This window comes from Kogia breviceps, chromosome 11 (genome assembly GCF_026419965.1).
Source record: "Kogia breviceps isolate mKogBre1 chromosome 11, mKogBre1 haplotype 1, whole genome shotgun sequence".
Lineage (NCBI taxonomy): Eukaryota > Metazoa > Chordata > Mammalia > Artiodactyla > Physeteridae > Kogia > Kogia breviceps.
In genome coordinates this window covers 73328134-73355319 of record NC_081320.1, presented here as the reverse complement: position 1 = coordinate 73355319, position 27186 = coordinate 73328134, and the positions used below count along the sequence as shown (strand labels likewise).

Genomic DNA, 27186 nt, shown 5'->3' with positions numbered 1-27186 from the left:
TCTGGGGAAATCAGGAGACCTTGCCCTTCTTGGTGAGAGCAGTGTCAGTGCAGTTTCAGTGGTTTCTGCAGAGAGCCAATAAGTGGGTAAGAAGCCAGGAAGTGAAGGTTGTGAGTGGAAATTTTTCTCTTATAGTTTTTGATAGTGATGGATGTGAGATATGGTAGTAACACGAGAGGAGAGGCAGGGTTTTAGGAAAGATAATGGGTAGTACCAAAATGTTTTAAAGTACCTGAATCATCGGAAAATTTCATTTTTTACTTAGGTGTTTGATGCCTTTTAAGCCATAACTTAAGCCACAGTAGCAATAAATTATTTTGATGAAAGATCTTTACAGATTCTACTTCTTAGAAAGAGGAGAAAAATCTTGATACCTAATTATGGTCATGTCTCCATAATAGCAAATATTTAGCAGAGGAAAATACTGGAAGTGCCTTTATGTCGAAAGTTGGATTCTCACAAGTAAATGCTTTATGAAAATGTTTGAAGCTATTTTCACTCTGTAAAATGTCTGTATGTAAATAACTAAATTATTCATATTAGTTTGTTAACAGTCTTTCATTTATGAAATACAGACACCTCCTGAATTGTGTTTCCTGTACAATGTCTTTATGTCCAGAAGAAAAGTTCCTCTCAGTACCCTTCTGTTTGAGAAACGGGAGATTTCTGTTACCAAGAGAGAAAGTAAATGTCATTACTGTCAGAATTGTCTCTTTTTGTTTTAAGGAGGACTGGAAGGGTTTTTTTGCTTCATGTGAAGAAGTCAAAGAGCCCCATGGCTGAATGGGTAGTTCCTTTATTGCTAGAAACCTGGCAGAGGCTGTGGCTGGTGGTAGGAGTTTTTTGCATTGGCTGGTAAGCAGACTTGCAGCTGGAGGATGGGTCTCTCTTTTCATTGGACAGTTATCAGCTGCTGCAGCTGGCAAGATCAAGGTTACTTTTTTTTTTTTTTTTTTGAAGTGGAAGCAGCCAAGGCCATAGCACAGATAGATGATTTCCTGACATCAGCAGTTCTGAGTTAGAATTCAGCTGAAAACCATAGAGCATATTATCCTATGGATTACGAAGGATTTTATGGGGTTACTTAGGAAACAAACCACGATTTATATAGCATGACTTTATGATAAGATATGTTCTCAGTTCTGAACAAACCACAATTATTTTCTGTTACAATACAAATGGCTTGGTAACTTGCTTTATGAGACAAGCTTTCTTCTAAAATCATTGTACTGGTGAATTTCATCTCTTTCTAGATTCACTTCTCTCAATGAGAGTCCAAATATATGTCTTAATTATAAAGATAGGAATACAACTTTTATGAGATGGAAAAAGTTTTAACAACGGTTGATTAATTAATCTGTCTTTATTGCATCAGAAGAGTGACCATCTTTATAGACTGATTTGCATACCAAGAGGCTGCCTCTATCTACTGAACAATTTCTAGAAAGATATTGTTCCTGGGGGAAAATAACTTTTCTTTGGATAGTCTGAGGACAGTGGGTCTGCAAAACTGCTAACCCCAATTTTTTTCCCAGGAGAACCTTACACAAAATTGACTTGCTATCCAAGTCCTAAATGAAATCTTTTTTTTCTAATTTTTATATATAATTAAAACTATTCAGTTATTTTAACTAATTTATACATGCATATATTGTAACAATATTTTGTCTGACTGACCAACATTTGACTTTTTTATCAATCTGCCACAAACAATGAAACTGACCTTGACTTATAAAGCTGACATACATACTGTCAAAGATATCCCTGAACATTTTCTCTCAAGATGAAGAAAGAATGCAGAAGGGAGGGGTAAAGTGACTTTTTGCTATGACTTTGTTGAGTTCCATTTTAGAGAATATCCAAAGCTGTTAACAGGTTGACTTCAGAAACTCAGTGTAAGAATGTGACTTACAAAATCTCCTGGAATATCTGAAGAATCTTCATTCCTATCTTTATGTGTCATGGAAAAACTGCTGATAATCATTGACCAAGGTTAGTATCAATCAGGCAATGTATATGACTTTCTGAACATGACATTGAATAAAAACTTAATTTTTCTAACAAAACAAAAATTTCTTAGAAGAATTCTACTTTAGTGAGGTAGTTATATTTTTAACAAATTGATTCAACATTGAATTGCTAAATTACATTACATAAATATTGTTTCTAACCTCTTTTATACATGTCGTTTTAAAATACCATTTAAGATTCGTTCAGTACAGGAATATCGGGTCAATTATTTTATTGTATTTATGTGATTAATAATTTATTACACTAATTGCTTAGTCTTGTGGAAATAGTTAATAAACTTATCCTCATACCTTTCTCAAAGAAGAAATTTTTCCCTTGGAAGGTCCAATTTAGTCATAGGCATCTTTTCAGAAATTTTGGGAATAATCTTGTGTTTCAAGGATCCCCTAAAATTAAAATAAGCCCCAAACTGTTAATATTAGACACAGGATTATTTTTCCCCAAACTCTATTCCTAGCCTACAATGAACATGATAGACACACCATAATTTTATACCCTGTGGTTTAGAGATAATGGCAGACCCCGACAAGGAAGCCCTCCATGGGATAAGTGCTCTGTCTGGAGGTTCAGTTCCCATAGGGAGCAGAGAAGGCTGAACCCCAAGTAACTTAAGTAGGAGATGCAGACAGAACACTATCACTTGAGAAGTGCTATGATGTACTTACAAAAGGTGCTATGAAGAGTCCCCTTCCAATGTTCCATCACAGGCAGCAAACCCTCACCTGTAATGTAATTTACCTCAGTTGACTGTTGGGAAGATGGAATAAGATAATTCATATAAAGAATGAAGCAGGGGCTTCCCTGGTGGCGCAGTGGTTGAGAGTCCGCCTGCTGATGCAGGGGTCACGGGTTCGTGCCCCGGTCCGGGAAGATCCCACATGCCGCGGAGCGGCTGGGCCCGTGAGCCATGGCCGCTGAGCCTGCGCGTCCGGAGCCTGTGCTCCGCATCGGGAGAGGCCACGACAGTGAGAGGCCCGCGTACCACAAAAAAAAAAAAAAAAAAAAAAAAAAAAAAAAAAAAAGAATGAAGCAGGAACTGAGTATAAGAGTTAATCAATCTTTTTGCTGTGGCTGTTGGTTCTCCCTCCAGTTTAGAGACCTAATTTGGGCAATTTGGAGCTTCAGTTATGCTTGGATGGCTCCTTCCTCCACCAGCTTTGTCATTCAATTTCTTCCTGGATATAAACCACTTAGATAAAAGCCAAGAAATAAAAATAAAACAACCCCCCCCTCCAACATTATACACCTGACACACACTTCTCATGTTCCTACCATATAAAGGACGGCAGATTTCTTAATACTTTCCTCTTGAGTGTACATATACTTTCAAAGAATTTTTTTCAACTATTTATCTAATATATAGAGTATGTGCGCTGTGCCAGGCACTGGGGATACAAAGATAAATACATCCTTGCCTTGAAGATGTTCAGCTCAAGGGCACAACAGTCACTGACCAAGCGGTAATAATAGTGTACACGAGAACGGGGTGCAGAAAACCAGCAGGGAGGGGTTTCTACTCATGGAAACTCCTTATCCTTCTGCAGAGTTTTGGCGGGGCCTGGAGGAATTCTTCTTTGAGGGAGGAGGAGAACGTGTGGAGTAGCTGCTCAAGGGATGCAGATTAAACTGGATGAATTGTTTTTTGACAGGTGGCAAAGAGTAGGGTATTCCAGACACAGAGAGCAGTCTAAACACAGAGACTGGGGAAACGTGTGATATATGGAAAGAAAATAAGGTAGTTTGCCTATAGGTGAAGTGAAGGATTGATGTCTGGTGAAAATGGTAGAGAAAAGCTGGAAAAGTAGGTGGGGACAAATTGTGAAGTGCCTGTACACCAGAGGTGTCAGCTGACTGTAATGCTGTGCTAGTTGTGACAAACACAAGTGTCTTCGTTAGGGCTGATATAAAAAATTACCATAGAATGGCTGGCTTAAATAGCAAACATTTATTTCTCATGGTTCTGGAGGCAGGAAATCAGAGATCGTAGTGCCAGAAGGGTTGGATTCTGGTGAGGGTCCTCTTCTGGGTTGCAGACAGATGGCTTCTCATTGTATCCTCACATGGTAGAAAAAGAAAGAGCTCTGGTCTCTTCTTAATAGGGCATTCATCCCATTCTAGAGGGCTCCAGCCTCATAACCCAATTCTTTCCCAAAGGTCTCACCTCCAAATACCATCACATTGGGGATTAGGGCTTAAATATAATGAATTTTGGAGGAACACAAACATTCAGTCCATGACAAACAGCATCTCTGAGATTCGTAGTGATTTTTTTTTCCCCTTCAGACATTCCTTTGAGACCACATTCCTAGTAGAGATAAGTAGAATAATTCCTTCTTTTTTATGTCATCCCTACAACAGCGCCTGGCGAATATAGCTCGTCTCTTTACTTCTTAGTTTTAACTTTAGCAAAGATCAATGGCCACCGCTCCGTGAGTTTCTACCTCACAGATCATTTTTACAGATCAAGAAACAGAATCAAGGGGAACAGGTGTTAGTTACATAGGCATACAGAAAGAGTCCAGCTATTTTACCCCACTCCCTGAACTTGAAGAACAAGTCAGTATCAGCTGACATCTTTCTTTTGGAGCAGAGGGTTGGTAAGGCCCTGTTCTCAGCCCACACACACTCCACGTTTTTATTGCAGACCTCTTCTGTGCTGTGTGCTGAGGATGCAGCCGTGAACAACTCACGGACTCCTGGACAAGCTTAAATCTCAAGGTGCTTCAAGCTTCTTTTAAGTGTTATTGAAGAGACAGTAAAGTTTCTTTTGGAAAGAAATCTATTAAAAGAGATCAACCTGCCAGACAGGTTTATATTATGTTGTATTGTTTAAATAAAGCAATCATTAGCATTATGTTGTAATATCTTTGTAAACCATAACAAAGTGTGAATGAAAGTGGTTCTTAGGAGTGCTTTATAGTTTCAAATCTTAGAGGCTAAGTATTAGTCTGCTGCCTTCCAAAATATAACTTAGTTTTAATAAAATGACGTGGCTAGGCTTACTTATTCTTCAGTGCAGCTTGCTTAAAGCTCAAAACACATTTTATAGTCTTAAAGATCCTGTAGAATCTCCATTAGTAAATAGTTTTGTATGGATTGTGAAATTAGCCTTCTGATTCTTCAGAGGGGTTCTTTTGCTTGTTTTGTTTTTTGATAAATAGTAATGCATCCGTTTTTAATCCCATTCAGCACATTGGTAGGGAATTTAGTACTCAAGACTGTTTCCTGCAAGCCTAAATTTAAAGCTCAAAGTGAGGACAATACAGAAGGGAGTGAATGTGCAGTTTTTAAGAGTTCATTTGGCAGAATTTTATTTTCATTATACAAACCACAGAAAGCGAAGCTGGGTAAAATCTCGAATGTTAAGCATCTGAGAAGATAGTGGTTTTCGCCTAAAGGCAACTCTGAATGGTGGTGGGTTGAGGGGAGGACAGAGAGGCCGGGGATTTAGCTCACTAAAACAGAAAGTGAGTTAAAGTGAACTTAGGATAACTTGACTAGTAATTGATGCAAGACGTCCACGTTTGACTGTCGTACGGAGGGTTCAAGGTTGTGTATAGAAAGGGGCACAGAAGAAGGGTGAATCTAGGGCAGGGGGGGTGGGTTTGGGGCAGGAAAGAACCGAAGGGAGGGTGGGTTTCGGGAGCGGCAGTGATGGGAGAAAGCGCGCTGGAGGCAGGGAGCGCGCGCCGAGTCTCCTGCCCGGCCGGGCGCGCTGGCCCTGAGCCAGGGCGCGGTGGTCGAGGCGGGGAGACGAGCTCTGAGGGAGGCGGTACCCGGGCGGCAAAGTCCGGTGCTGGCCGAGGCGCCCAGCGGAGCGCACTAGTCTCCGTTTGTAAGAGGTGCTCAGGGAGCCGCCCCGGTGAGTTGACCGCCCGGCGGGAAGAGGCGGGAACCGCGGGGCGAGCGGCGCGGGCTCCTCCCCCGGCGCCTCGGCTATCTGGGTCAGGACAAGACGGCCGCGGCGGCGGACCTCTGGACGCGCTGGCTCCGGGACTACTGTCCGCCTGCCGCTTCGCTCCCAGCCGCCCCGTCAGCAGGCCCCCGGTGTCCGACAGCAGAGAGGCCGGCGCGGCGAGAACTGGCGCTGCGCAGGTGGGCAGTGGGTATCTCGGCTGTCCGGGGTGGGACGCGGCTGAGGATCGAGGCAGCACTTCCGGCGTTGGCCACCGCACTTCCGGGTCGTGCGGGCGTCCTCTAGGCGGCTGCAAGCCTGGGGGGCATCCTCCTCCGGGCGGCAGAGCGGGCTTGTAGCAGCTTAACCTGGCGCAACCCTCGCCCAGCCGGTGCCTGGGAAGTTTCAACCCCTGAGGTCGCCAGTATTTCCGCGCGGGCGCCCGGCGTGGGGTGCGTGGGGAGCGGGCAGCGTGCTGCCTCGGCCTGTCGGGTCCCTGCAAACGCAGATGTTTCTGCCGGAGACACTTGCTCGCTTCTCACCTGGGCTCCCTGGGTCTTTCTTACCTTTGTAACTTCAGCAAATGTTTTTGTTTTGTTTTGCTTTGTTTTGATCAGATTCTCCACCTATTTTACACAAAATGAAGGCTAGATTTTCAGTGGGACAAACATTTGCAAATAAGCCAAACATCAGGGAGGCCTAAATGAAAAATGATAAAATAGGAAAAAAAATGAAAACCGAAAGAAATATGAGTGTTAGAATTCACTTAGAAAGTATCAAGTTATCCAGGTCGCTGTAGAGGATCTAATCGCTAATTCAAGGTCTCAGAGCAATTCCTTTGGGAAACTTAAAACTCAGGGTCGTGTTCATCCATCTTCCAAGTTTATCAGAGTTCTATTTTTTATGTATTTCCCCCTACGAATCTGCTGATGAATTAAGTGAATATATATGCTAAATATTGCTGAAAGCATTGTATGTAACTTGGTAAAGCATAATTTCCCTTTCTAAAAATTAATTTTAAAACTAGAACATGAAAGTTAAATGTTTTCTGAAGTTAATGTTTTATGACAGGTTCTACAAAGGAATTTTAATGCAGAAATTTCAGTAGAGTCAACATTTTGATGATTTACTATTTCAGCAGAATTCTTAATTCTCATCTCTGCAAACAACGTTTAATTAAGTATTACCCATTAATTTTAGATGCCAATAATTTATAATAAAATAATGTCTATTATTTTACATTATTATTAGTACCTTACAAATTGAAATGTGACAGGAATAATACTTAGTATCTGATTATCTAGTCTCTCTCTATATATATTTTTAAACCAAGAATCAATCTTCCTTCCTTCCTTCCTTCTTTCCTTCCTTCCTTCGTTCTCTCTCTCTCCCTCCCTCTCTCTCTCCTTCTTTCTTTCTTTCTTTATGCCATGGGATCTTACTTCCCTGACCAGGGATTGACCAGGGCCCCAGCAGTGAAAGCGCTGAGTCCTAACTACTGGACGACTAGGGAATTCCCTAGTCCCTATTTTTAAATTACTGTGTTTTTATACTAAAGTGCAAGTGTCTACTACTAATGTGATAATTAAATGTATTAAAGTCATGTAAATGATGTAATATAACCTTTGAAATTATACTGCAGGCAAGCAGGTGTTCTGATTTTTAATGAGTGGCATTTTGCAAATTATTGGCTTAGAAGCACATTCATTTTATACTGATATAAAACTCAAGCATAGCTTGAGCTATTATTCTCTAATTGTGATTATTTAAAACAAATACATGCTCCATTGATTTTAGTTTTTTTCCCAGTTGATTTTCTCAGTTCTGAAGTCATATTTCAATATGGTAGTTCTATTTTTAGCTATTTAAGGAACCTCCATACTGTTCTCCATAGTGGCTGTATCAATTTACATTCCCACCAACAGTGTAAGAGGGTTCCCTTTTCTCCACACCCTCTCCAGCATTTATTGTTTGTAGATTTTTTGATGATGACCATTCTGACCAGTGTGAGGTGGTACCTCATTGTGGTTTTGATTTGCATTTCTCTAATGATCACTGATGTTGAGGATCTTTTCATGTCCCTGTTGGCCATCTGTATGTCTTCTTTGGAGAAATGTCTGCTTAGGTCTTCTGCCCATTTTTGGATTGGGTTGTTTGTTTTTTAAATATTGAGCTGTATGAGCTGTTTGTATATTTTGAAGCTTAATCCTTTGTCAATGGCTTCGTTTGCAAATATCTTCTCCCATTCTGGAGGTTGTCTTTTCGTCTTTTTTATGGTTTCCTTCTCTGTGACAACTGTGGATCTTTATTATAACACTGCTTTATAACTTAGGACCCTTACAACAGTATATTCTCTTTTTCCCTTCCCAGCCTTTGGGCTGTTGTCCTACTTTCTTACTTCTACATATGATAAAAACCTCATGATATGTAATTGTCATTTTTGCTGTAATAAGCAAATATTTTATGAATAAATCTTAAAATGAGAAAAATGACTTTTATATTTTGCCACATGTTTGCCACTACTGGTGCTCTTCATCCTTTGTGTAGATCCAAGTTTCTGTGTGTTATTATTTTCCTTCTGCCTGAAGAACCTCTGTTAGCATTTCTTGTAGTGAATGGCCGCTGGTAATGGATTCTCTCACCTTTTCTTTGTTTAAAAAATTCATTATTTTACCCTCATTTTTGAAAAATATTTTACTGGGTGTAGAAATGCAAGTTGACCTTTTCTTTCAGCACTTTAAAGATGTCACTCTGTTGTTTTCTTGCTTGAATAGTTTCTGAGGTGATGCCTTGGAGACAGTGTCAGCTGTAATCTTATCTTTTTTTCTCTGTACATAATATGTCTTTTTTCCCCCATCACTGGCTGCTTTTCAGATTTCTTTATCAATGGTTTTCAGCATTTTAATAATGTTTTGCCATGGTTTGGTTTTCTTAATTTATTCTTCTTGGATTATGTTTACCTTCTTGGATCTCTGGGTTTATAGATTTTGTACAACTTGGAATTTTTTTTGCCATTTCTCCTTCAAATTTTTTTTGTTACCCCTCCTTTTCTTCCCTTTAACTATATATGTTTTAGACTGCTTGATATTACCCTATAGGCTCTACTTGGTTTTTTGTTTGTTTTTTAGTCTTTTTAAAAAATCTGTGTGCTTCATTTTGGATGATGTCTTAGTCCATTTGGATTGCTATAACAAAATCTTGTAGACTGGGTGGCTTATATACAACAGAAATTTATTTCTCATCATTCTGGAGGCTAAGAAATCCAAGATCAAGGCACTGGCAGATTCACTGTCTTGTGGGGGCCTGCTTCCTGGTTCATAGCTGGAACCTTCTTGCTGTAACTTTATGTCGTGGAAGGAACAAGGGATCTTTCTGGGGTCTCTTTATAAGGGCCCTAATCCTATTTATGAGGGCTCTGCCTCCTAAAGGGTCTCCATCCAATACTGTCACCTTGGGATTAGGATTTCAACGTATGAATTTGGGGGGACACAAATATTTAGTCTATAGCAGATGGTTTCTATTGCTATGTCTTTGGGTTTGCTGATATTTTTTTTTTCCTGTAGTGTTTCTCTGCTGTTAATCTCATTTAGTAAAATTTTATTTCAGTTATTTTATTTTTTATCTTTAGAGGTTCTTTTTGGTTCTGCTTAATGCCTTCTGTAACTTTCCTCATCATGTTTATGTTTTCCTTTAGCATATTTTTAATATTTATGTTAAATAATGACCGTAATATCTGTAATAGTTGTTTTAAAACCCTTATCTGCTAATTATATCACCTCTGTCATTTTCCTGCTTTTTTACATGTCTAGTAATTTTTGATTAGATCATCAGCATTGTGATTTTATGTTGTTGAGTTCTGGATTTTTTCTATTCCTGTAAAGAGTGTTGGACTTGCTACTGAAGGCAGTTAAATTACTTGTGAATCAGTTTGATCCTTTGAAGGCTCATTTTTAATCTATTTTAGAGCAGGTCTAAATAGCCTTAACTCTAGTGTTAATTTAGCTGCATTAGCAAGCGATTACCCTTCTGAAGCCTCTACTGAAAGTCTCAAGTAACTCATACACTCTCTACACTCTGGATGGTAAACACTTGAACACTTACCAGTTCTGTGTAATGTTTAGGAATAGTTCAGCTTACAGCCCCCTGGTAATTGTTCTTTCCCTTGAAATTGTTTTTTGCCTGGCTCAGTGGGGTTTCACTCTGTGCATGTGCAGATTGGTATTCAATTAAAGATGCAGGGAGAGGGACTTCCCTGGTGGTCCAGTGGCTAAGACTAGATCCCACATGCATGCCACAACTAAGAGTTTGCATGTTGCAACTAATGATCCCACATGCCACAACTAAAAATCCTGCATGCCACAACCAAGATCCCGCGTGCTGCAACTAAGACCTGGCGCATCTGAAATAAATAAATAAAAATTTTTTTAAATTAAAAGACTCAAGAATAGCACTATGTGTATTTCTGGAACTCTTTCGCTGCAAAACTCCCTCATCTTCAGTACTAACTGGGCACAAATTCTGGGTGCTTCAGTTTCTCTGAACTCTGATCTCGGTTTAACTCAGTGAGATTACCAGGCTCTGTTTGGTTTTCCCTTCCCTGTGCCATAGTCCAGAAATTGCCTCCAACTGGAAACCTGGGGAGATCATAGTACTTTCCTCTTTGTTTCCCTTTTATCAGGGATTAAGGATGGCAGTGCTATAATAATTTGCTCCTTGAGAAAGTGTCAGGAAAAACAAACCGAAATATTTGCAAATTTAATTTCCTGTAACAGACAGTTTACCATTATTTGTATCATTTCTCCCAAGTTGCAAACAAAATTTTTTTTTTTTTTTTTTTTTTTTTTTTGCGGTACGCGGGCCTCCCACCGCCGTGGCCTCTCCCGCCGCGGAGCACAGGCTCCGGACGCGCAGGCCCAGCGGCCATGGCTCACGGGCTCAGTTGCTCCGCGGCATGTGGGATCCTCCCGGACCAGGGCACGAACCCGCGTCTCCTGCATCGGCAGGCGGACTCTCAACCACTGCGCCACCAGGGAAGCCCGCAAACAAAATTTAATACAGGTGTTTACCTGTTTATAAAATAGGGGAAATTGATGGGAAAACAATTTTGGAAACTTCAAAGTTTGTATAAAAGCCTTATTGTATTTTACTCTCCTTACAAAGGTTTATCATTGTATTTATATACTCATTGCCATTTTAAAGTCTCAGAAGGAAAGGGGGATTTATATTATTGTTTTCCTTTAGTGGCCTTCTTTAAGAACAGTGATAAGCAATAAAACTAGTGAAGAGGGGATGAAGTAAAGAAAGATTATGATGCATTTTGTCAAAGTAGCTAAGTTTATATGCAACAAGTTTATGTTTATATGGAAGTTTATAAGTTTATATGGAAGCTTAGGCCCATGTAGCCCAAAGCTTGGGTCTTTGATGCAAAATGGTGAAAGTTCAGAAGGAGAAAGGAGTCAAAGAAATTACTTTTTTGTTACTTTAAAAATAAGTGAACATTTGAAAGAAAATAAAAACATTAAGACCTCAGACAGAAATAGAAATGTAAGAAGCAGAAGAATTCCAGGTCAGAAGAAGAAAAGTATAGCCTGCGCCTACATTAGCATCTCTGCTTTCCATGTTGAATAAAAGAGATGAGGTGGTTACAAACTTGCCACAACTCTTTGTCTATTTTATATCTCAAACCCCATTTTAAAATGTTTATCACTGTAAATTGGAGTAGAAAATGTTAACTAGATGCCAAGGAAGAGCTTTTTCTTGGGCTTTCCTTAAAGATTAGATAAAACCCAGACATTAGCACACTAGTTAATTTTATACAAATAAAAGGTTCAGACACAGTTAAGCATAATTTGAATTCTTAAATAGTTTTTTTCAGAAATTTATAATGATGCTTTTACCTCTATCATACCCTTTTTTTTTTTTTTTTTTTTTTTTGTGGTACTCGGGCCTCTCACTGTTGTGGCCTCTCCCGTTGCGGAGCACAGGCTCCGGACGCGCAGGCTCAGCGGCCATGGCTCACGGGCCCAGCCGCTCCACGGCATATGGTATCTTCCCGGACCGGGGCACGAACCCGTGTCCCCTGCATTGGCAGGCAGATTCTCAAGCACTGCGCCACCAGGGAAGCCCTATCATATCCTTTAAAAATATATGGAAAAGAGTAAATTTCAGATCAGAAGTAGAATACAAATTGTGAATTAAAGTTGATACTTTACACTGGTTGTCAGTAATATCCATAAAGGTAGTATTTCTACTCAGCCACATACATTATAGAGGCAATTACTCATAGTTTATTTTAGTTTGTGATTTATCAAGTGTTATTAAATTTTTTTGTGATGAGGTAGACTTGGTTTTTGTCGATTGAAAAAGCCCTAATATTTTTGTCTTGGGAAAGACAGAAACAATGTTCATTTACATGTATACTTTTAATTTTAGAAACAAAAACCAGGAAATGCCTCGTTCCACAAACAAAGAAATTATACTTGGCATCATGGTGGGAACTACTGGAATCAGCTTGCTGCTTCTGTGGTACCACAAGGTTCGTAAACCAAGGACAGCAGTGGATTTACCTAAATTTCTTTCTCTGGGTAATTCACTTGATTTGATGCCTTTGCAAGATGAAATGCCTAATGGCCAAGGAACAACAGCTATCGTTCAAGGAAGGCAACTTCAGATATTGGAGAAGTTAAATGAATTACTGACAAATATGGAAGAACTCAAAGAGGAAATCAGAGTTCTTAAAGAAGCCATTCCAAAGCTGGAGGAATATATCCAAGGCGAACTTGGAGGGAAGATAACTGTTCACAAGATAAGTCCTCAGCACAGAGCTAGAAAAAGAAGGCTTGTCACAGTTCAAAGTTCAGCAGCAAGTAATAGTTCAGAGGAAGCGGAAAGTGAAGGAGGGTAAGATTCTTTAAGATGTTTCCCATGTTGAATTGATTATTTATTGCATTATTGCTATTACTTAGGTACTTTCATTATACATTCCCAGTCATATATTCTGTTACTAAGAAGGCATAAAAAGGAGTGATTATTTTGTCTTATGTTACAATTAAAATGTTATTCCATAGAGGTCAGTATTTTAGTTTAGACCTCAATGACAAAAAGAATGTAACTTACTCTAGTGCTAGGTGGCATCACATGAGTATAGAGGAAGACAATGATTGTTTGCCTAAATGTGTAACCTGTTTTTATATGTGGCCACTGTGTGACCCCTTACATAAGAACTGTCCAAAAAGTACTATCTAATACTGTGATGATGGAAATGGTCTAAATCTGTGCTGCCCAATACGGTAGCCAGTAGCCACATGTGGCTATTAAGCACTTGAAATGTAGCTAGTGAAACTGAGGAACTGAATTTTAAATCTCATTTCATTGTAATTAATTTAAAATTAGCCACATGGGACTAATGGCTACTGAATTGGGCAGTGCAGACCTAAAAAGATTTGAGAATGTACAAGTGACTCAGTTTCATCCTTGCATGGGTAATTCATTGAATTCTACAATCAAGAACATAAATAATGTTTTTTTAGGGGAAAAACAAATGATTTATGAAAAAAGGAATTGTGCCTGACTAGTGTTTCTAAGGAGTGAAATAGGCAAGTAAATAAAGATGCACCAGTGAATGTAGCATAGCCTGAAATTCTTTAAGGCAGGGACTCTATGTTTTCATCTTCGTATTCCTAACACCTATTATTGTGCCTACCACTGAGTAGATGCCAGTAACTATTTCTTGAATTAATGAGTGACCTGCTAAATAACTATAGAATTGGAAGAAGGAGAAGGGATCTGGAGAGAGGAAACAAAGTATAGGGATTTAAGGGTGATTTCATAGATAAAGAAGTGTAAATGGTTGATGAGGTCTTTGAGATCAATAATAGGTCTGGAATTACTTAGCATCTTTATATAGAACTGGAGAAATAACTTATGAAAAATCTTTCAGAGAGAGAAGAGCCACAAATGCTAGATCTAGATAACAAGAAGGTCTTAAAAATTTGTGTTCCTGAACAGGAAAAGTTGTAGACTGGTTTTAAAATAGGCAATGAAATGGTTTTTGTTTGTTTGTTTATTTTAATTTTTATTTGTTTATTTTTGGCTGCGTTTGGTCTTTGTTGCTGGACGCAGGCTTTCTCTAGTTGTGGTGAGCGGGAGCTGCTCTTCGTTGCAGTGCACGGGCTTCTTATTGTGGTGGCTTCTCTTGTTGTGGAGCATGGGCTCTAGGTGCATGGGCTTCAGTAGTTGTGGCACGCGGGCTCAATAGTTGTGGCTCACAGGCTCTAGAGCACAGGCTCAGTAGTCGTGGCGCGTGGGCTTAGTTGCTCCGCGGCATGTGGGATCTTCCTGGACCAGGGCTGGAACCCATGTCCCCTGCATTGGCAAGCAGATTCTTAACCACTGCTCCACCAGGGAAGTCCAGGCAATGAAATGTTTAAAAGGAATCTAAAATAGTTCTAAATAATTTAGAACTGTAACTCAGAAAAGACGTTTGTTAATTATTATGGGTATAGAGAACAGCAGCTTAGGACTCTGATAATGATAAAAAATCCGACCATAACGTTGCGCATCATTGAGAGTTACTGAAGACAAACCAATGGTTATCTTACCTTTCGCAGATCTGTGGTGTTTCCTCACCGGGAGTCCCATGTGCAGTTTTGTCAGTCACATCTTAGAAGGGACGTAATGGAACTAAAGACTAGCCAGAGAAGATCCACTAGACTGAGGGAAGAGATGGCAGCTCTGATGAAGGGGTTTAGGCCAAAAGGATCAGTGGCCCTTAATCTTAAAAGACCCTGGTTAAGCTGAGCACAGGCTTGCTCAAGAAATTCTAGTATTATAGAAAGACAGGCAACCTTTGATAAGATTAGGATAAGTTTAGGACAAATAAAAAGAAGATAGGGCTTCCCTGGTGGCGCAGTGGTTGAGAGCCCGCCTGCAGATGCAGGGGACATGGGTTCGTGCCCCGGTCCGGGAGGATCCCACATGCCGCGGAGCGGCTGGGTCCGTGAGCCATGGCTGCTGAGCCTGCGCGTCCGGAGCCTGTGCTCCGCAACGGGAGAGGCCACAACAGTGAGAGACCCTTGTACCGCAAAAAAAAAAGAAGATAATTATGAGACTTAATTAATTTTAAGTAATGGTGTAGACATAAATTTTTTATGTGGGTTCAAGAGGGATTTGTGAAATCTATGAATAGTAGTCACATACTGCTAATAAAAACTAGACATATCAAAACTTTAAGATTGATGTCAAGTAAGTCATCCCCTTCTCTTGCTTGATCCTGGGTGCCTTTGTTAGCAAGAGTATGAGAGTAGATGTACTAGAGCCCTAATAATGGACTAGACAATAATGGACAATGAATGGCATTGAAAGCAGAGGGAGAGTTAAATGGAAAAGGAAGATGTGGTACATATATACAATGGAATATTGCTCAGCCATTAAAAAGAATGATACCATTTGCAGCAACATGGATGGACCTGGAGATTATCATACTAAGCAAAGTAAGTCAGAAAGAGAAAGACAAATATCATATGATATTGGTTACATGTGGAATCTAAAAAAAATGATATGAACGAACTTATTTACAAAACAGAAACAGACTCGCAGACTTAGAGAATGAATTTATGGTTACCGGGGGGGAAGGGTTGGGGGAGGGATGGATTGGGAGTTTGGGACTGACATGTATACACTGATCTATTTAAAATAGGTAACCAACAGGCCCTACTGTATAGCACAGGGAACTCTGCTCAATACTCTGTAATAACCTAAATGGGAAAAGAATTTGAAAAAGAATAGATATATGTATAACTGAATCACTCTGCTATACACCTGAAATAACACAACATTGTTAATCAACTATAATCCAAAATAAGAGTAAAATTTAAAAAAAATAAAGTAGAGGGAGAGAAACTGTTTCCTCCTTAGCTCTACTTTAGAAAAATAAACAAAAGCAAAGAAAGAAAAACAATTTGTTTCTTTTTCTGTTTTGAAAGGAATAAGATACAGAAAGATCTAACACATCTTTCTAAATAAACACCTAGAAGCAAACTTTTTAAATAAGTAAAAAAATAAGTAAAAATAATAAGTAAAAATAAGTAAAAATCTTCATTTCTGTGTGAGGACTTTCTCTAGTTGTGGCAAGCAGGGGCCACTCTTCATCATGGTGCACAGGCCTCTCACTATGGTGGCCTCTCTTGTTGTGGAGCACAGGCTCCAGACGTGCAGGCTCAGCAGTTGTGGCTCATGGGCCCAGTTGCTCTACGGCATGTGGGATCCTCCCAGACCAGGGCTCAAACCCGTGTCCCCCACATTAGCAGGCAGATTCTCAACCACTGTGCCACCAGGGAAGCCCGTAAATGCTATATTTTATAAAATTACATTTTGTAAATTGTTCTATAGATATAGGAATGTAATTGATCATAAATAATAGTTTTATTTACTTATCTGTAAATTCTGTTAGATTTTCTTTTTTTCTTTCTTTCTTTTCTTTTTTTTTTTTTTTTTTAAATATTGAATAGTGTCTTTGTTTGAGCTGCTATAACCAAGTACCATAGACTGGGTGGCTTATAAACAACAGAAATTTCTTTTTCACAGTTCTGGAGGCTGGGAAGCCCAAGATCAAGGTTACAGCAGATTCAGTATCTGGTGAAAACCTACTTTCTGGTTCATAGACAGTATCTTGCTGTGTCCTTGCTGGGTGGAAAGGGAGCTAGGTTTTCTTTCTACTGAATAATCTTCAAATAATAACAGTTCTGTTTCTTCTTTCCCAATTCTTATAAATTTTTTTTCTTTTAATATTCTGCTAACAGGACCTGTAGTACCATGCTAAGTAGAAGCAGCAATATTGGACATCCTTTTCTATGTCTGATTTTAAGGAGAATGCTTATAATGTTTCATCATTACATATGATCTGTATCATAGTTTTTGGTTTATATTCTATTATAAGAAGTTCTATTCCTTGTTTATGCATTTGGTATTTCTTTTGTGCTGAAATGTTGTTGAATTTACTGAAAAGAATTTTTTTGGTAACCACTAAAGTGATCATATAGTTTTTCTCTTTTTAATCTGTTATGTTAGAGAAATTTTCTAATGTTAACTGTGCTTGTAATTAGTGAGATAAACTCAATTTGGTTACAATGCATTCTCTCATGTGTGTTGAAGTTTTTTGGTTGGTATTTTGGAGGATTTTTGCATCTATGTTTATATGTGAAATTGGCCTATAGTTTTCATTTCCTATTATACTATACTTGTTTGGTTTTGGTATTAGTTTTACTAGCTTCATAAAATGAGGTGAGAAATGTTTCCTCTTTTTCAATTCCTTAGAAGAATTTGAGTAATTCTTTGCATATATTGATAGAACTCGCTATATAGCTATCTGTGTCCCCCCCTTCTCTCTCTCTCTCTACTAGAATATATATATAAATTCTGATTTAATTTATTTAATGGCTATAGGAATATTCAATTTTTTCTTATAAAAATAACATCTTTATTGAGATATTAATCATATACCATAAAATCACCCTTCTAAATTGTACAGTGTAGTGGGTTTTAGTTTAAATAATATTGTCTGACATTAAACCAGTTACTTTCTTTTAGTTATTATTTTCTTACTATATCTCAGGTGCATAGAATTGGATTAAAAACTGTCTTTAGCTCATGCAAACACTTATTACTGGTGCATGCATGTGCCACTTTTACTCAATTATTTAATTTGTTATTATAGATAATGTAATAAGCATCTATGAAACCATTTGGCTCCCTGCCTCCCCTCACCTGAGGGTAACTATCATCCTGAGTGTATAATATATATTGTTCATTCCTTGCTGTCCTTTTTATATAATTTTATTGCATATGTGTGTATTCCTTAAAAATAACATTGAACTTTGATTGTTTTATGAAAAGGGGATCATGTTGTATATAATTTTAAGAGCTTATTTTTCCACTTAATATAAGTTTGTTAAGAGTCTTCCCTATTTTTCACATCACAGTATTTCTTTCATTTTGACTGTTGGGTAATATTCATCCACTCTCTTGACTGGGCATTTCAGTTGTTTCCTGGAGTTTCCTATTGTGAAAGTACTGTTGTCTATATTCTTAACACCTACCTCCTTTTGTACATGTGCCAGAGACTTGGTTACTGAGTCCTCAGATATGTGAAAGTTCAATATTAATAGATGATGCCAACACGCTTTTCCAGCTGGTTTCACCAGTTTACATTCACATCAGATCCGTGGATTGACTTCCTCTCCAACATTTGGTATTGTCAGATTTTTAAATTTTGTAAATGAAACAGGTGTCAATAATATCTCTCTGTGGTCCTGATTTGTATTTCTCTGATCACTAGTAAATGTTGAACATCTTTTCTTATGTTTATTGGCTTTATGTATTTTTTCATTTGGGAAAACCTTTGAACTTATTTCTGTTGCATTTATTGTTTTTTTATTGAATTTTAGAAAATATTTATTCTTGACATTAATGTTCTCCAGTTGTACATGTCACAAAATATCTATTCCTGGTTTTTAATTTGTGTTTTTGCATTTTTGAAAATATCTTTTGATTAGCAACAGTTTTTCATTTTAATATAGTCAAATTGGTTAATCACTCATAATTAATAATCATTAATAATCATTTATAGCTAATGCTTTTGTATTTTGGTTAAGAAAATTTCTTGCCCCAAAGACTAAAAGTTATTCACCTATATTTTCCATTTAGAGTTTAAAAAATTATTTTTAACACTTAATTCCTTATACCATCCTTACACCTTAGAGTTATTTTTTAATATTATAAGACAGAGATTCAATTTCAACTTTTTCCATAGAGATAACCATTTCTTTTCAGCTCAGTCTGTTAACTTCTCACTAATCTGACATGTCACATCTGTCATATACCACACTTTCATTTGTGTATGAGGCTGTTTCTTGGCTCTGTTCTGTCAGTCACTCATCTATCCTTGTACCAATAGCACATGGTCTTTAATTATTATAGCTTCATGATAAGTCCTAATATCTGGTGAGGTAAGTCTTCTCTCCCTGCTCTCTTTCTTAACAGTGCTTTGACTATTCTCAGCTCTTTACCTTTTCATGTAACTTTTAGAATCATCTTATTAAATTCTATGAAATTTCTGGTAAGGTTTATAAAATTGGAACTACATTGAATTAATCTGGAGAGAATTTACTTATTTATAATATTGTTGTTTATAGCCATGAACATGATATATTTTTCCATGAATTTAAGTTATTTTATAAACAGCTTTTAATATATCTTTTATGATATTCTCCGTAGAATTTTTACATATATTTTATTAGATTTATTCCTGGGTGTCTGATATTCTCTGAGATCATTGTAAGTAAAGTATTTTATATAATTTTGTTTTTTAGGCTTTTTGCTGCTAATATATTAAGAATGAATTTTAATCTTATATGCAGCCAACCTGCTAAACTCTATTAGTCTCATAATTTGTAGGTTTTTAAAATATGTTCTATGTAAATAATCATATCATCTGCAATAATATGAAGGTTATGTTTGAACAACGGTGTGAAACAGGTGAGGAAGTAAATTATGTAGATATCCAGTGGAGAACATAGCAGGCAGAAGGACAGCAAATACAGATGTTAAAGCAGGAACATGGCTGATGTGTTCAAGGAATATCAAGGAAGCCAGAGTTCCTGGAGTGCTGAGCAGGCAGGAGAGTAGTAGGAGATGAGGTCAGAGGTACTGGACTAGATTATGTAGGGTCTTGTAGACAACTCTAAGGACTTAGGTTTTTACTCTGATTTGGTCATCCACTGGAAGATTTTGAGCAAAGGGTGACATGATCTGATTCAGCTTTTTGAAGGACCATTCTGGCTCCTATGTTGAGAATAAACTACAATGGTCAAGGACTAAAGCAGGGAGACATGATAGGAGGCCATTGCAATAATCCAGATAACGTGATGGTGGTCTAGACCAGGGGAGTAGTGGGTAAAGGTGGTGAGAGGTGGCTGGGTTCTGGATATATTTTGAAGATAGAACTAACAGGAATTTCTGAATGTTGCTTAGGACAGACAAAGAAGTCAAGGATGATTCTAAGTTTTTTGGTTTGAGCAATTAGAATGAAGTTGCCACTGATAATGTTGTTGAAGAAGTTAAGCATCATTTCACATAGTGTCTTCTTTATAAGGACTTTGAAGGAAGTTTGAGTCTTATTATTGGAAAAAAGTGCATTTCTCTCAAGAATTTGCTTCACTTCTATCTTTGTTAGTATCTGTTGGGAACCGTGACTGCTTTAGCTGCTGGAAGATGTAGAACCACATTTGTGTGCCTTTGTAGAGCAAGGGTATAGATATCTAAAGTATATGTACTTTTTTATTGACCTCATTCACATTTGGCCTTGTCTTTATCTTTTCCTACCACTTCTGATTTGTTCTCTTATATGTTATATATACCTATATACCTCCTTAAAATCTTTTTAGAACAGAACAGTGTGTAAATAAATGAAAACAAATTGTTTGCGTTGTATGCCACCAAAAAGGAAATGTGGGAGGTAGCATGAATTTTTAAAGACTAAGCTAAGAGTTAGAACATCGTCTTGAACTACAAATTAACATATGTGTGTGTGCATACGTATATATATATAAATACATACATATGTATGTATAGATGTATATTATATATATATTTAATATATATACCTGAGTGCCTGCTGAGTTCCTACAACTCTGTATCATTCATTCAGCAATATTCAGTGCATATCCACTATGTGTCAGGTGCTGTTCTAGGCACTTGATGACACCAATTAATAAAACAAAGAATCCTGTTGTCAGGGAGCATGCATTCTAGTGGGGGAGATACTGACAAAAATAGCACATGTAGTAGGTTAGTAAAGTATATTAGAAGATGGTATGTACTACAGAAAAAAACATCAAGCATGATAAGGGAGACTGGAGGTGAAGGAAATATACAGGGAGGTTGGAGTGTGGTGGTCGCAGCATTAAATAGAGTGGTCTGGATGGGTCACATTGAGAAGATGACATTGACAGAAACTTGAAGGAAGTGAGGGTGTGAGTTATGTCCCCTTCTGAAGGAAGAGCCATTCCATCAGCAGGAACAGCAAGAAAAGGTCTTGAGGTAGGAGTGTCCCTGGCTTGTTTAAGGAACAGCTGGGCAGCCAGCACACAATTGACTGAGTGAGAAACGTGGTGGGAAACAAGGTCAGAGAGGTGACTGAGCTGGGAAAGACAAATCTCATCTAGCCTCATAGACTGTTATTAGGACTTGAGCTTTTTCTGAGTGAAAAGGGGCACCATTACAGGGTTTCAAGCCTAAGAGTGAAATGATTTGACTTACATTTTAAAAGGATCACTCTATCCATTATAGTATAACTTTACAGAGAGTTGATGATTATTTCTGCAATTTTAGGTATATTACAGCTAATACTGATACCGAAGAACAGAGTTTTCCACTCCCTAAGGCATTTAACACTCATGTAGAGGAATTAAATTTAGATGCCCTTATTCAGACAGCTGATAATTTACGTATGAATGAATCCAGCAAAATGGAGAGTTTTGAACTACTTTGTGACCACAAAGAAAAGGTAAGAAATATGTGATAATAACATGCTTGTATAGTTTTAATTTTTTACTTAACCTACTGTCCCATTCATGTTATGACCATAACAATTGTGTCACAGTTTACACAAGCTAAATGATTGATGTAAATTTTTTTATAGTATCACTATAATTTTTTAAAAGTAAATATAAGAGTCTATTAGGCTCTAAGGTCATAGAAATGAAAACCAGAGATATGATTATATAGACTGACATTGATTTTATCAATCTGATGTATTTCGTAAATATTTTGTAACAGATAAAGAATAAGACATACTGCTTCTCTGGAGGGAGGAAAAGCTACATTTTAAGCTCGCTATCTTACAGTTACTAATATAATAGCCATTAGTATTTCACTGTGTCCTACCAATAATCGTTTTCCAGTGTTTAATGCTGGGCTGAATTGGGAAAGCTCATCCTTCCCACCACCACCAAAGGAAAAAAAAATGGTGGGTTTTGCAATATCACAAAGATCAATAAATCTTTTTCTTTCCCATGAGAGATTTAAGTCTAACCTTTGAGGATTTAGCAACCCTAAACGCATCACCTAAAAGTTTTTAAATCTCCATGATTGTATTTAGGTAATTTAGGTAAAAAATGTGACTCCTCTTTTGAATGTATGTAATCTCTAATAACTTACAGATATTATCTGAAATGACCATTGAAGCATCATATTAATAATAGATAACTTAGAAAGGAAAACAAGGAGAGGATACTACAACCCAGAGAGAATTTATAAATTCTGATACCTATCAAGTTTCTTGTCTTTGTAGGTGTGGAGCTGGTGTCTGCATAATATTCATTGGTTTTAAGATCCAAATGTAACACTACATTACAACACATTTTGTAGCCATGGATATTTGAATTTAAAGTGTGATATGCACATGAATAGGTACAGTCATTTCTAAGGACCAGTTTACCTAATTTTTTAAAAGTTGCAGTGGAAGACACAGTCTGGTCACATTTCTGAGTTTATCTAATGTGCAGTTCTGTCTATTCAGTTTAGAGATGAAATAGAGTTTATTTGGCGGTTTGCTCGTGCTTATGGAGACATGTATGAGCTATCTACAAATGCACAAGAAAAGAAGCATTATGCTAATATTGGTAAGTATTTTGTAAATATTAATTATCCTCAAGTAGTAATCATTATCTATAGTAAACCACTAATGAATTTTAATTAAAGCTAAATTATCTTAGCTAAAACAAGTATGTTTAATCTATTTCAACATATCCTAGTACTTATATAGTCTAAGGACAGAAAGGTTTTTTTAGAATAAAAGTACGTTCTTAAAAAATATTTGAGCATACTAGAACAGGCAACTGAAAAACTCAAATTCCAGCTTTCAAAGTTTATAAAATCACAGAAAGATGATACATTAAGTGGTAATAATATGAGAAGCGATAATAGCAGTAGTCTTTCACCACAATTAAAATAACCCTCCTTACTCCCTGTAACGTAGAACTCCAGGTACCATAAAGAAATAACTACTCATACTTTAATGTTTTCTTCACAATTTATCTTGGTAAAACAAGATTAGCCTTGTTTGAAGGCTAATCTTGTTTAAACTAATTGTTTAAGCTGAGCACTGAGTCCATAGTTGTTCGTTATACTGTCCTCTATTTTCCACAGTAACAACAGCAAAAGAAAAACAGCTAGAATGTCAAATTTGATATATATATAAACCTTGGCTCTCACTGAGTATCAAACTCTTTCTTGCAAAAAGCCCCCTAAGTTTCAGGATAGTAATTTGACATCAAAACTTCTTTATTTTTTATATTTTTTATTTTTTTATTTATTCCAAAGACTTCTCTTTTCCAAACTTTCCTTCTCTGAGATAGCATGAGGAAGAAACAGCCAGAAGATAATGATACTGCCAATCTCCTTCCAGTCTAGTTCCCTGTCATTTTTATTTCTAAAAAGGAAATATTTTCAAGTTCCTTGAAATTACATTTCTTCCGCTTGTAGGTTTCTTTGCCAAGTGGCCTCTGTACTTTAATTCTTAGTGGGAGGAGGATGGAAGGAATTCCCCTTGTTGTTCTTTACATATTCATCATCAGCTTTGTGGGGCAGTTTTTCTGTAGCAGTCCTTCTTGCAGACCATAAACAAAATGGAATTCTAGGGAAGAGATTTATTAACTTGAAGGTAAATAAAAATTTAGCCAAACAGAACAGACTGATTTATTTTTATATCTACTGAGAAAGTCAGAGTATATCTATGTAAACTGTTCCAACATCCGTCAATATTAAATATATATTAAATAATTTAAAAATATATATTAAATGTATTTTTTTTCTTGAGCACCTCCCTGCCCTGGGCATTAAGGCTCCTCCTATGTTAGAAGGTAGAAATATGATAGCAAAATAGACATGTTCTCAGACTGCAAGGAGCTTATGGCTTTGTGGGGAAGATAGTATTACTAAAATAATCCTACATATAAAGAAACACACTGAAGAAAGTTGTTAGTAAAGAAGAATGTGGCATATTGAGAGAGGGTATAACAGAAAGGAGGATATGATGGCAGGGATGAATGCTGATGCAGGGAACTTTTCCTTCTGGAAGTAAGTCTCACATAGTAAAATTACTTGGGATCTATATTTTTAAATGGAGCGAGAGTTTAACTGAGTTAATGTATGAGATGGTGAAAATGGAGAAAGAAGTAGGCTGGAGGAAATCCAAATTCTCGTACCCAAGTACAAGAAGGGAGCATGGATTGAGACAGGATATATTCAAAAAAGAGAAAAGTTTATAGTGTCAAAGAAAAAACAGTGACCCCTCAGATGTGTTCATGCAGTTATAGAAATAAATTTAACAGAATTCCTATTTTTTTTCCCAAGAAATATTTATGAGAAATTTTTATTTATTTATTCAAAATATTTATTCGAAATCACCATGTCTAGGAACAAAGTTAAAAGGCGGGGTGAGGGAAGGAGAGAAGGAGGGACATGAATATGATCAAGACAGTGTTACACTAAGGAACTTACTGACAAGATCAATATGGAGACAGGCAATTGTAATTCAATGCACAGGTAGTAAGTGCCTGGCAAAGGTGATGGCAGAGAATACTGGAGCTGAGACGTTGGAGATTGGAGTTGAAGGGCATGCAGTACAAGGGAGGAAGAGTGTTGTAATTGCTCATAACGGTATATTTGAACTTGTATGCCCAGGGAAGATTGGATCACTGAAGAGTACAGAATTCTTTCCTAAACCTCCAACTGGAGTGTACCATCATGCAGTACATCTGTTGACATACTATGATTGATCATACTTGTCTTCCAAATAAAATATGAATCTTATATCTAAAAGAACATTATTGGAATTTTCAGAATTAAATGACTGATACAAATGCCACATAGAGATCACAAAATACAATTTTGTAAGGGAAATAGTTTTCCTTTCAGGCTGAAGCTGCCTATATGAGGCTGCAAAACCAATCTGTATAGTACCCAGCTCCATCTGATATTCTCAGAGTGATGGAATCACCCGTATTTTAAACTGTGGCAGTGCCCTAAAAGCTATTTTTGTTCATTTGGCAATGTGGGGAAAATGTTGATTTCGTTTTTAAAGTCTGTACATTTAAAAGTATTTATGGTTTTCGATCATTCATTACCAAATTACTAACTCTTTTAATATATGTCCGCACTGTACTATCAGTTATTATTTTAAAATACTTCCTTTTAGTTTTTTTCCAGTTTATGTAGATTTCTATACAGGGTAGTTCTCTTAATGGACAGAGCTATGAAGTACCACCTTAGCAAATTAACAAATAGGAGAATGATTTTAGAATAAAATATCTTTATTTATAAAAATTATCTAAACTACTTATTTAGAAGGGCATTTTGTAGATCGTTGGATAGTCTCTTCAAGCAAAAAAAAAAAAAAAAAAAAATTAGAGCGGGGGAAAAAGGAGATGGTATAAAATAAAACAGCCACTTTTTGAGAAAGATTTTCAGAATGTGGTTTAGATCAGCGGTCCCCACCCTTTTTGGCACCAGGTACCGGTTTCCTGGAAGACAGTTTTTCCCCCGGGGCGGGGTGGTGGGTGGTGGTGGGGAGCTACGGGTAGCAGCAGATGAAGCTTAGCTCACTCGCCCACGGCTCACCTCCTGCTGTGTGGTCTGGTTACTAACAGGCTGTGGACCACTACCGGTCCACTGCCTGGCGGTTGGGGACCCCTGGGTTAGACAAACCTTTATCCAAAAATTAATAGGTTATTAAAAGTTATTCTAAAACTTTGTAAAATTATTTAGGGGAATTATTTATTTACTGAGCCTGCTCATTATTGTGAAAGGTTAGACAAGAGCTTTTCTGGGACATCTTCCCTTACCCCTTGAGATAGAGTTGCTCTCTCCGTTCTCTGTTATATTCTCTTTTTTACCTTGTATTTATTTTTTGCACATAATTCATTTGTTTATATACCTACTGCCTACTGAAATGTGAATCCTTGGAAGTCAAGAACTGTTGTCTTATTTGACTTTTTATTCCCAGAGGCTCACATAATATGATACTTAGAAAGCACTCAGTAAATGTTGGTTGAGTTAATTACAAAACAATTTCTATTAACACTTCTAAATAATGATTGAATGACTTCTCTTGCACTTGGTTAAATCACTTAACCCAGTGAGTCTCAAACTTGAGCATACATCAGAATCACTAGAGGCTAGTTAACGCAGATTGCTGACTCTCAGAGTTTATGATCAAGTCCCTCATGTGGTCCAAAATTTGCTTTTCTAACAGCATTCCAGGTGATAGCTTCTGGTCTTGGGACCATACTTTGGGAACTACTGGCTTAATTCAATAATTTACCTCCCACCAACTCAGATGAAGGTAATAAGTGTAAGTGCATTTATCTTTCAGGAAAGACATTAGGTGAAAAAGCTATTACTAGAGCACCCATGAATGGACATTGTCACCTATGGTAAGTACACAGAATTTATGGAGTCTTTAAAAAATTCTAATATGCCTCTTTATAAATTGCAATGGATTTTTAAAATATTATTGACCCACTTAACGTGTCACATTCACTAAAAAGAATATTTAGTATATAGTACAGTAACTGTTCTTGTTCTGTTTATTCTCATGTATTTTTCAGTATATATATTTTAAATATATTTAAGATAAACTTTCATTGAAGAATTCATAACTGAATCTACCAAGTCCAATAACTGTGCACATGATAAATTTAATTAAATCTAATTTCATTTAACATTTTGCTTGAAAACAAATACTAAAGTGATGCCACATTTCTAAATGAAACGCAGAGAGAAGAATAAAAGCACATCAGCCATTATACCTTGATGAGTCAAGGTATACAAATTCCACAAGTCAAAGGAAAGCCATTTCTAATATAAGAAAGCTCAGACAAAGGAAATCTAATTAGTTAGATGGGTATAGGTGGGTATCCTTGGGACAAAAAAATGTATTCTTGAGTACGTTTTGTTTTGGATCCTTTGTATATTTACAATTGTAAAACACAAATAAGAAGAAAGATATTGTTTTTAATTAACACTTCATTTTACTCATAGTTGTATTTCTATAGCATTTCTTAGTTATTTTTTCTCCCCAGTAATATTGATACTTTAGGTGCTAGGAAGACATAGTAATAAATTTATTTTTGACCCTTCTCTCAGACCTAGATTGTCAGAAATCCACCCCTCTTGGGGATTATTTTATTCGTCTGGGATAG

At 37.1% G+C, this 27186-nt stretch overlaps 1 protein-coding gene across 5 annotated transcripts in view; it reads left to right on the top strand.

Moving 5' to 3' along the window:
- Positions 1-27186, top strand: part of RMDN2 (regulator of microtubule dynamics 2) — a 109428-nt gene that overhangs the window by 45231 nt on the left and 37011 nt on the right. For 2 of the 5 annotated variants that reach the window (XM_059078833.2, XM_067007780.1), the window contains exons 1-5: positions 5862-6126; positions 12359-12826; positions 21314-21488; positions 22503-22605; positions 26358-26418. In XM_059078833.2, coding sequence (XP_058934816.2) covers positions 12375-12826; positions 21314-21488; positions 22503-22605; positions 26358-26418 — 791 coding nt within the window. In that variant the 5' untranslated portion in view covers positions 5862-6126; positions 12359-12374. Of the gene's footprint in view, positions 1-1944; positions 1993-5861; positions 6127-6224; positions 6379-12358; positions 12827-21313; positions 21489-22502; positions 22606-26357; positions 26419-27186 lie in introns of those variants that run through there. The other 3 variants (XM_067007779.1, XM_059078832.2, XM_067007777.1) reach the window with 3 other exon arrangements.